The 12,481-nt window shown below is 35.4% G+C and overlaps 1 protein-coding gene across 1 annotated transcript in view; it reads left to right on the top strand.

Moving 5' to 3' along the window:
* The window catches only part of LOC143917856 (uncharacterized), a 396,623-nt gene that overhangs the window by 79,545 nt on the left and 304,597 nt on the right, over positions 1-12,481 (top strand). The window contains exon 2 of the mRNA XM_077439464.1: positions 8,177-8,323. Coding sequence (XP_077295590.1) covers positions 8,177-8,323 — 147 coding nt within the window. The remainder of the gene's footprint in view (positions 1-8,176; positions 8,324-12,481) is intronic.

Consider the following 12,481-nt stretch of genomic DNA (forward strand, 5'->3'; position numbering starts at 1 on the left):
ACTCAAAAAGTTCTTTTCAATCGAGGTCAGTTCATGGGATCGAACCCGGTACCTCTCGACGCTAAGCAGAAGCTTAAAGACCGAACTATGCTGCTGGCATATAATATGTATATGAAAGATAATGAGAGCCTATTATGCAAATTGTATAAGATGTAGTGTGAAAAGATTAAGTTATTAGACAGCTAACCTAGTGGCAAAAGGTTAGCTGTCACCGTCTCCAAAATTTTTGGATTCTTAAACGTATTTATTACGATTATATTTCACCATCGAATTAGCGAAAGCAATTAAAATCTATATCAGCGAATAAACCTTGCAAAAAGTATGGTAAAGTTTCAAAACGATCGGAAGAATGTATGGGAATGGGAGTACGTGGGAAACATATTATTTACCAATCAAATGCTAATTTCGATAAAAAAATAAATATTGACATAAAAAATCTTTATAATAAACATCTGACTATTGATTACAATACTCACTTTTGGCACAGCAATATTGAATTTTAAATTAAAGACTGCAAAGGCCAAAATCTGTATAAATTGCCGATTTTTTTAAACGCTCATATCTTTTAAACGAGAGCAAGCCAACAAAATCATTGTCATATTTGAATTCAATGAATTCAACTAAGCAAATATTGAATATTGAATGTTGCTCATTGTAATTGTAAAAATGTTGTAATCTAAAAATATTGATGAAAAAAATACGTCAACGTGAAACAAAATCTATCATATGTAGCATATCTAGATACGATTTATGGATAAATTGATCGGAAATTAAATTATAATATAAAAAATTGCTCAGTCGAAACATATTTTATCGGTGAAATATACTTTATGACCTTTTAACCGTAATACATACCCCATTTAATACAAAAATGGCATTGAACTTTTCTAACACAATTATTAACATTACAATTTTATATTTTTTCCAAATTTTCCGATACTCATGATAATTATGATAGTTGCATGCTAAGGTTTCTGTTTATGTACTTTTCACACGCCACATACGATCGATTTTAAGTTGAATGTCCCAAATTGTATCATACAATCGAAAAATTATTCATATATATTTTCTTCTTTAAGCATACTTACTCATGCTTAGGATACGTTACGCCAAATGTACACGTATGTTACAGTTGAAGTGTATTTTAAGTTGTAATATATTTCAACTGGTGTTTTAGGTGATTCATATTTGTATACAATGCAATTAGTAAATTATATCTCTACAAGCGCAAATACACTTTCAACAATGTGCGCCAGTTGTAATATAACAGTTGAGTTAAAGATGAACTAGTCAAAATATATTACAACTGAAACTACACGTCAACTTTAAGGGCGAAATCACACAGCGTGGGATGTGGGACGTGGATTTTTTTAGATAGTTTTCAACATAGAAAAAAAATGGCGTTCATGGTATCATACCTGGTACCGTCTTTTCAAACCGAAACATTTGAGCTGTTTCGTTGAAATTCTATAGTAGTGTTTATCCTTGCTTAGCAGTGATATATACCATAATTTTTGACCATTGTGACGCATTAGGAATTCCTGTAATGCCACAATAATCCAAGATTTAAATAAATAAATAAATAATGGTGCTACTTTAGCAACTATTACTATTTTTTTTATTTGTATCGTAGCAACGACCTGTTTATTATAAATTTTGTTTTTTTCCTGCCGCCCCATAATGTTGTCGAAGCATTTCTATCAAAACATCATCAGCAGTGAAGAAAATACCGATCCTGACAACCTAATCTTAAATTAATAGAGCCAACCCTTACTTAACCTAACCTAACCTGACCCTTAAATAAATAGGTGTTGGCTGCTAAGATATGTTTTTTTTAGATTTATTTAATCAATATTTCGCTTAGCAGCCAACACCTATTTATTTAAGGGTCAGGTTAGTTTAGGTTAAGTTAGGGTTGGCCCTATTCATTTAAGATCAGGTTATTAGGTTCGGTATTATTCAGTTTCACTGTCACACGCGAGAACTGAGACAGTGAGACCGCATATTAAAGTAAAAACGTGAAGATAGATCGCATACTAAAGTAGATATATGAAGGTATACTAAAGTGGCACCAATTTCTGTATAGTTACTTTATTTTTACCAACCTCTTTTATGTTTCACTTACGATTATGTTTCTTTTCCGTTATATTTTTGAACATTGTGACGCATTAGGAATGTTTCTATGTACGTATATATGAGTCGTTATATTTGAAATTCGATTTTAAGTTCAATTTTAGTTCCAAAAACACTATCTCTGTTTGACTTAATTCACAAATTGTTATCAATTATTTTAATTCAATTTGTGCAGATTCTCGGAAAAGCAGAATAAACGTATTACAACAGTGTTTTAAATATAATTCCAATGCAAAACGTTATTTAATGTTTTGCGAAATATTTCTCGAAATGAAGAAAAGTGGACACGCGATTTTCAAATATAACGGCTCATATCATTGATGTATAATACACTAGATGGGCCCAGACGTGTTATTTTGGTCGAAGATCTTGTCTTCACTAACTGAGGGGTGCGGGGGGTTTAACTACCGGGGAAGTTGGGTTTTTTTCCCTACGACGCAGCGGTACCTACCTACCTGTGCATGCGCCATGTATTTTGCATGCGCCAAAAGGGAGACAAGTATAACACGTGAGGGCGGATCTAGTATATTCTAGATCTATGGCTCATATACATATTTGAATCTGTTTTCCAGCTCTTCGCTTTACTCGATCTCTGCAGTTATTTGTAAATGACAGTAGTTCTAATCGTATTTATTATTTGCATTCCCTCATACCTAGATTGATTAGATATGGCATTCAGTATGGTGATTTGAAATTTTTGGAACGAGTCTTGATTAAGACTCCGATTTATGTTATATTTTAATAGTCCTGTAATGTCACAATGGTCCAAGTTTTAAAAAAATAAATAAACAATATTACTGTTTTTCGATTCAAATAAATTTAATTAAAAAAACAATTGAATATTTTTTTTCACGGTTTTTATTACATATCCATTTACTGATTGAAGCCGGTAGTGTTTTCATAAAATATACATAGAAAAATACTAAACATTATAATTGAAAATGTATAGTAAGTATCTCACAATGTATTATTATATATTAAATAAATTTTATACTTTAAAATTAAAACGAATCGTTGCATAAAATGTGTAGACGCTAGAAACGAGCATATCCAAAAACAACTGCAAATGACCGGCGATAGATCGCGCTAATGTTTACGTTTGAGTCTCGTTACGGTTTTTTCATAGTAAACACGAGCGTAACCTTGAAATCAGCTGTTTGTGTTGACATGCGTGCGCGTCAACGCCCACTTATCCCCTCTCCCGTCGATTTTACCCACTTCCTCCACGCCTGCCAACTCATTCCGGTTTCGGCAAAAGGATGCGGTCAAGTCGAGCCGGGCTGTCGGCAGAAAAATGTCGACCCGTTGTAAAATTGGCGAAATCGCGCCATTTGAAAAAAATAACAGAAAAGATGGCGGCCGCGGTTCGTTTCCATGGCGACTAGTCGTAGGGCGTGTCGGCAGCGACATCTCTTTTTGGCGGAGCGAAGCTAACGTCGCATTGTGGCCCCCGCACACGCTCGATACCGCAACCCGCCCGGGAATATTACCCTGCCTCCCCTCGCCGTGTGGAAGGGGCTGAGAACCTTTATTTTTTCAAAGCACTATACAGATGAAATAAATATTCATCCCCGATTCGTTGTCATATATTTGTTAAAAAAGAACAGGCGTCAAAATAATGGGAGACCGTCACCGCACCGACGGTCAAAAAATCGAAAATGTTCGCTTACCATACATACATATGAAAAACGGTTAGTATATATATATATATATATATATCAGTGGCGTGCGGTAAAACTCTCTCTCCCCCCGTCGTACATCCCCACTTAATTTGCGCGAGCAGGATACAAGAGGAACAGGTTTTTCCTTCCGTATCCTGCGCGCGCACATTAAACAAATCTGTATGACAAAAAAAAAAGAGAGATAATTTCACCGAATGCCACTGATATATTATTATATATACCGCTTACCATGCATCCTTTTTTTTGATCTTTCTCTATTTGCTTTTTCGATCTTTTGTCTTTCGGTGCCGTGAGGTAGACCCCAAAAAAATACAACTTCAAATCTGATTTTAATATCTCCTTACATTATTTTAAATGGGGCTGTGGAGTCGGATCAAAATTAACCGATTCCGGCTTTGTTTTATTTATTTACTAGCTGAATCCGGCATGCGTTGCAATGCCACAATAATGCATGCAATTCCCGTTCCCGTTCCCATTTGTCGGAAAAATGGAGGCAGTGAACATATTTGAAATTATTCAATTGTTTGTTTATTTTACCCTAACAACGCAGGTCGCGACGCGAAAACATTGAAATTATTGCGTTGCAGTGCCACTCATTCCCGTTTTTCCCGTTTCCGTTCGCGTTTATGGGCGATTTTTTTTACAGTAACCATCCCGGGCATGTATACAACAAATCCTGAAAGTTCCATCGTAATCGGTTGATTGGTTTAGGAGCCTATACGAGTCAGACAGACAATTAATTTTTATATATTTAGATTTTTACATACATATGTACAGGGGTGGTTCGTCTTTAACCCTTTTTAGTGCTGACGTCTTTTCCGTTGAAAGCCCGCCCGTTGAAAATTTCGCCAACATTTCCAACTAGAATTATTTAGAAATCCAATAGAAAGCAGGTATAAAAATTGTAGTTAATCCAAACAAACCCTAGATCGCTACCCTAGATAACTACCGCCGAAGATTTCGAGTTTTGTAAAGGTGTGTTTAAATTATCTGTTATATGTATCTTGCCACAGTATAAAATAAGCAAAATAAGTCTATTAATGAATGTATTTTTCCAAAACTAGTTCCATCTTCTTTATTATTGTTAAAAAATTATGCTCACAATCTAAATTCCAAGCCACACTTTAAAATAATCAGCATCTAGGTGGTTATAAATTCAGAAATTCCGGTGTAAACCAGTCCTTATAAACGTTGACAAATGAATGACACGGATTACACGATGTTCAATACATTTTGTTTTCAATGCTACCTGGAATGGCTTAGCGGGTAGTATTCTTGTTTACTCTATAGATGCTCAAAATACAACGCCTATCGGTGTTGGTCAGCATTCAAAGGGTCAACCACTTCATCGCCATAAGCGCACCGGTGCGCGCTCCTTTGTATTTAAGGCTATGACTTGATATTAATTTTGGTTTCTTCACAGTGACATCTAAAAATATCCTGTGATACTAATGTAATTGAAAAAAGTCAATAGTTTTTCGTTAGTTTGGAATATATGTATTCAAGAGGTAGTGTCAAGGGTTGGCACTAAACACATATAATAAAATAATCGAATCGGTTTTTACAAACGCGTGGCGATTAAGTGGCTGAGGACAACCGGGCCACTGCCCCACACAAATTTCTCCTAACCAAAAAAGAAAAGAAATTTTGTATATTGTTGGTGACTCTGAATCAAGAAGTGTTTATTTATCCCACAAACGATCGACTTGGATTCAACGATTCATGCATACATCAAAATCGGAATCGGAGTCACACAAAAAGCCACGATTTAACAAATCCGAAACCGACTTCATAGCCCTGTATAATTTTTTAAAATACATACTCAACAATCGGATTCATTTGTTTTTTTTTCTATCCAATATACACGATTTCGACATATTTTATTTTATCATAATTTTAACAAATCGTTGTAGTTATATTTGTTTTTAGAATACATTGATTGATTTTTGAAATTTTTATTAAAATTCTATATTGAAAACGATTTTTTAATGGTGGTTTCTGGGGACTTTAAGCCTTTGAATGATGACTCCACGGATCACTGGTTCAAAACCTCTTCCATATGGTACACTCTTCTCTTCGCACACTTCGTCGACACAATACCCTTATTATTCGACGTACTTATTCGTCTTGTTCATCGTATACGTTCGTGTTGCTCGTCGTTATCATGCGCCTTCTTTTGCTTTGTGTGTGCTCGTTTTTTAAACCTCTCTTCAACCCCTTCGCAGAGCTATTATTTTTTCTATTTTTTGTGGGGTTTTCGAGTAATTACGCGTTATATTGTAGCGCTCATATTGTCTGGTGTTTTTTAAGGTTGAATTTAATGAGTTTTAAAATATAGTAGTATCAAATTAAAAAATAATAACGCTAAAGACTACACACATTATTTTAAATTTGAATTAACCTACTTATAATTAAATGTAAATATAATTTGAATAGCTCTACGATGAGTCGACAATTTTTGTTTTCTTTTGCATGTTGATGTTTATTTTCAAATGTGTTGCATCGCGTATGAAGCGCGAGTTGCGGAAGGTCAGGTTGTGCAAACTTTTCGATCGCGAATGAATGCTCGCTGTTACATATGGACATGAAACAAATGTGGTCTTGATATAACTTAATAAAATATTATTACGTTTTAATTCAAACTTGAACAAACATTGATATTTTTAGTTATAGTTATTATTTAATCTAAAGATATCCAAGAATTTTTATATTCTATTATTATGTCATTTTTTGCTTTTGTTTTTATTTATTTAATTTTTTACACACGACAATCGTTGCCATGAAAATCGTGAGTACGGAATATCTTGAACTCAAATTCTCGTTAATATAATAGTTGGCGTGGGTAACTCTTGATGAATGGAATTTTTGGGTGCCAGACATTCTGTGATCGCGACTTTAGTGACGTGCGCGAAATCACTTTGTGCGGAATAATAACCGAACCGTGTATAACAGGTAGCTTCAAATCGACTATCGTGGCCAAGCTTGTACATTTTTTTGTACGTAGTTTGTAAGTGATAATTTTTACTATCTACAAATATGTCACTGCTCACTGTAACACGAATTGACTACCAATGCGCATGTGCTGACGTATCATATTTAGTCACCGGAGCCTGAGGGGGCCGTGTATTGTTCAAAGGTTGTAAATGCATTGTTAAAGGTTTGCCGAACAATGGATAGCACTGTGACTATCCTACCTCTAATCATATTACTTTATTCTATTTTATTTATTCTTTTGTTTTTGCATTTTTTTTTCAACGTCGCCATATTGGACATTTCGTTGTTCTATTTCGCGTTCGCGTTTACGTCTCTTTAGAGATGAAATAAGAAGAAGCTGCGGCAACTATCTAGTTCGATAAATTGCTTGGAGTGGGTGATCTTTTCACTTCATGGATTTCAAAAATTTGCATTTTATCCAGTGTGCAAAGTGTGTACTAACTAACTACCTGTAGAAAAAGATCTTCGATCGGTTTATTTTGCCAATGATGACGTGAAATTTGGACGTGGAACGCTTACATATTGCACAAAGTTTTTCAAAGAAGTTGGAACGCTGTATGTTCGGCAAAACTAGGAATGATGGGAAACAGAATGCGTTTGTGAGAAGTATGACAAGGGTAGTTGATATAGTGGAGAGAGTGAAGAGATTGAAATGGCAATAGGCGAGTCACTTTACTAAAAGAATGGTCGAAATAAGTGCTAGAATGGTACCCGAGAGAATTTGAATAGTCGAAACAAAGCCTACAAGGAAGATAAGTAGATGAAATAACAAAAAATGTGGGGATGAGAAACTAGAGACAAGTGAAAGTTGCTGGTGAATGGCTGTAAATGATGATTATGATGATGTATTAGCATTCCAGTTCATACAATTCAAAATGGAATTGAAATCATTTATAGTTATATTTTAAGATATTTCATTTATATATGTATGTACATACATATATAGTTGAAATATGTTTATTATTCGTACAAAATTTATTTTTTATTTTTTATTTTGACAAATAAATAAAATATTAATTTTTACAATTAAATTTCGATATTGTACGTGTGGGGACGATTTATTTATTAATTTACAATGCAGTTACCGTAAAGTGCTGCTACCTGGCAGAAGCTTCGCGCAACTTATGGTAAAGCAGATTTCTACACCGATAGGTGTGCTTCTTCGCTAAATTTATAACATAATTCAGATTTTGCTGTGATTTAAATTCCAATAATTATTTGAGCGTAATAATGAAATTAAATACAATTTTTCCTGATGTGATTCGAATTCGTTTAAATTTATGAAAATAAATTATTTTATTTTAGTTTACAAATTGAAACATAGATGTCGGTGGAAGACACTCATGTGAATTATTTTATTATTACAGGTGCTCGTGGAATACGACGAAGAAGGGTGGATAAAACGACAATGGGTCAACGTTTACGGGAATCGATTTCACGCTTTCATGGTGGAAGAGATGCTCGTCATGGCCGAAAGGACGAAAAATGGCGTTCAGAGTCGATGGCCAGCCGTGGTAAGATAGTCCATGTATTTATTTTCGAATATGTACGTATGTATCTCGTTCGTTCAACTCATTATAATAGGCAGCTGTGCATTTGGAACATTTGACTTTCGGTCATTATCGAAGATGAATGCCCGAAACGTGAACCTTTAAATTGCTTATAAACGTGATCCTTTGAATTCCCCCCCCCCCATCTTCTTCCCTTCTCTCTCTAACTCTGCCACTTCTCATGGAAATGTTTTATCCAAAGCACGTGAGGCCATTATTGCACGTGTGTGTGCGTTATGTTATTTACACAAGCAGTTTTGTAAGTTTGTTTTTCGGGTTGGAGAAGTCTTATGATACTCTCGTGCGCGTATCGTTTCTTTATATTCGAACGAAAAAAAACCAGACGTGTTTTTTATGTATAATTTTTAACGTTTTCTTAATTAAAAACTCCACATTGTCACAAGTTCTGAGTCAAATGGTAATTGGATTATGGTAAGTGACATTTTTGACAAAAGACAATTTTTGCCATGAAAATCGCGAATACGGAATATTTGGCACTCGATTTCTCGTCAGTATGATAGTTATCGTTAGTATGGTGGACTTTTCGGTTGCCAGATGTTCCGTTATAGAGATTTTAGTGACTTTTGTATTATAATAATGACCGAACCAAATCCTTCATGGATTTCTGTGTAATTTTTCGCCTCTTAAATGCTAAGAATAATCACTTAAAAGTGCGGCACGGGGCGCGTCATGGACTTCAGTGGTGGGAGGCGTATCTTTATGTCTTTATTAATATGTACGATCTTAATATTTTAAGTTTATCCCACATTTCTTCAAATATAGGAATCACTGTCATCGATCATTGTTAATACAAAGAAAATATGCCATCGAAAACACTCTAGGGGGTGAATTTTGACCTGGCATTGATTAGGCGGGCTAGTGTTTTTAAGATCATACTAATCAACAATGACATAAGCCACGTCCATTCACAGCTGGAGTGGACCTAGGCATACCGTTTGGTATGATTCTGTGTGTATGTGTCTTAAAAATTTACAGAACGTTGAATAGATTTGACCATTTGGTATCGACTTCTTAGTTTGATCCTTTTACAAATACAACAATCGAATATAAACAAACCGTATCTATGTAGTTATGATTCATTCGACTTCATCATCATCATCATCATCATGATTTACAGCCGTTCACCGTTCATTGTCAGATGAGGTCTTATCCAACACGCTTCAATTCTTCTTTGTTCTAAACACTCACTTTTGGCCTTCCTCTCATTTTTACTCATCTTTACACTTGGGATACTATTTGAACACCTGCATACATATCTTCTAACCACATGTCCTATGCCATTTCCAATGCTTTAGCCACTCAACGAACAACGTGCCACGCCATCCAGAGCGCATTGAACTTTACGCAATATTTTAGCATTCATCGGCAAAGTTTTGCATCCATAAGTCATCGCTGACAAAACACATTAATCGAAAACTTTCTTCTTTAAAACATTTAAGTATTATTACCGGGCGTATATTTAACGACTCGTCCTATACATCATTTCATACACACAGTATAGGTATGGGCACAGTAAAGGCGAAATCAGACAGCGGTGGTACGTGGTTTTATTTAGATTTTATAGATTACTGTCAAGCAAGGATAAATACTACCATACAATTTCGACGACATAGGTCGAATGTGTCGTTTTGAAAGGACTATCCCATGCACGCGTCCCATGAACGCCACATTTTTTTACTAGCCTCTTCTTACTTTCTCTAGTCAGAAGAAATTTGGGTGCTTATCCGATCGTTTTCAAACTTTGCCATTTTGCTCGGTCTGGTCATCAATATGTGTGGAAATGACGTCCGTCATTACGATGGTGAAAAATAATCGTAATAGACGCGTTTGAAAATATGTACTCCCATCATATTTCTTGATGATGTCTATCGTCCGGGTCTACCTCACGGCATCGAAAGTCAAAATATCGAAAAAACAAATATCGGAAGGCAAAGATCGAAAATCGAAAGATCTTAAGTCGAAAGATAAATAAAGGGTGCATTGTAAACGGTACTATGTATATATTAATGTATATATAATATACATATATGATTGGCATGCGGTGAAATTATCTCTTTTTTTTTGTCATACAGCCTTGTTTAATGTGCGCGCACAGGATACGGGAGGAAAAGCCTGTTCCTCTTGTTCCTCTTGTATCTTGCTCACGCAAATTAAGTGAGGATGTACGACGGGGGGAGAGACTTTTACCGCATGCCACTGATATATATACTAACCATTTTTCATATGTATGCATGGTAAATGAACATATTCAAATTTTTAACATTCGGTGCGGTGACCGTCATCCCTATCGTCCACATTGTTCGTTCGCATTGAACGTTACTAGCCCCTTCTTACTTTATATCCCTTTTCGCCACCATCTCGCTATGTCAGATTTTAATTGTTTAATTCTATATGATTAAAACTATCCAAAAAAAAAAAAAAAACTCGTGCCACATTCACCGCTGTCTGATTTCGCCTTAAACAGTCCACGTGGAGACGTTATTTTAAAGGGTAAAAAAATGAGCAAATAAATATTAAATAAAAAAATGGCACGACATCCCGAACCGGTGGTACGTCGACCGGTACGGTGAACCGGATGCGAACGAAACAGCACCTGCGTGCCGCATTTAAAAGGTTAACCGCGGTTTCATTGAGGATATCAATAAAAAGCGGATAGGGGGTGTGATGTAAAAGGCTGTATGTATGTATGTGTATGTTGAAATCCTACTCGTATACAATCTGACCGTTTTGACCTTGACGGGCGCCATCTTCGTCCACTAATTCTTGTTCTTATTCTTCTACATAGGGTACCGGTTTTCGTTGCGCACGCGCATTCGATCGAAGCAGCTGCCGCTTTTCGACCATGTCCGCACGTATAATTAGCGCACGTTCATTTTCTCTCGCTCGTTTAGTTTTTTTTTTTTCTACTTCTCTTTTTATTCGTAAGTGTGTTGTGCTTACATTTATTATTATTGCGTTCTCGAAAACCGGTCGTCACGTTGCACACGACCGGTCTTTTTCGCGGCTGTTCGCCTTTTTTTTATGCGTGGGTATAATGCACTCTGTTTTTTTTTATTTTTTTATTTCGTATCATATTTACATATTTAAATATGGCCTCGTGCTCTTCCATACACGGTCGCATATTTGATTTGAATATAATGAATCGTCTTCAATTCAAAATATAATATGTAATGTTGAATAGAGAATGCATTTCTTTTTTCTTTACAATTCTTCTACACACATATACAAATGTACATACCAGTGGCGTGCTGTTTTTTTTTTGTACTAGACTTAAGTCACTAGTAGGGGTAGGACCGGAAGCGTGCTTTTTCCAGGAAACAGGGCGTTTTGGGTCTATTTTCCAGGAAACAGGGCAAACTACAATGCTAGAGAGCATAAAAAAAGGTTCATCATAAAAATGAACAAATTTGGAAATCCAAATATTTGTTAACAGAAAATTTTAACAGTTGATCCTTCAAAAAGGTTTACGTTTTATTTTTATTTTACTATACTTTTACAAGTGAAGAGCAAAAAATAAAAGGAATAACATTGGAAAATGTTTTTAAACCTTGCTTCGCAAATAGTATTTAAAATGAAATTCAATCTGAGAATGTCTAATAGTTTGCTTAAGCTGCTGAATAAAACCAATATTTTTTTCCCAACATATTGGGAGGCACCGCCTGTTGTTACAGAAACAATTTTCTGTTAGTTGATATCCATTTCTTTAAATATATTATTAAATTTTTTTAAAATGTCAAGACTAGTACACTTTCCTTTCAACTTAGTATTTTTTTTTAATTTTCACGCGTGGGTCATTCAAAAGTTCTTCTTAGGTCAGTGACTGGCCCACAAGTCATAGGACTAGCCTAGTCCCCTAAATCTTTTAGTCAAAATTTAGTGGTAGTGGTAGTGGATTGTTATGGTGTAGTTCGCCCCGTTGTTCGCTTGCAAGGACTCGCCGCTCAATGCTGTTCCCTTCGCGGTATTGACGATTTGTTATGTATAGGCGTTCCGTCGAAGACGAAACGTCTTAATTTACTTGTCTCTTCAAGCATTTGTTGAATTTTCACTAAGGGAATTCTGATTTGTGTCTTTCAATCATCATTCTGAACTGTTTAGTTT

This window comes from Arctopsyche grandis, chromosome 10 (assembly GCF_051622035.1).
Source record: "Arctopsyche grandis isolate Sample6627 chromosome 10, ASM5162203v2, whole genome shotgun sequence".
In the NCBI taxonomy this organism is placed as follows: Eukaryota; Metazoa; Arthropoda; class Insecta; order Trichoptera; family Hydropsychidae; genus Arctopsyche; species Arctopsyche grandis.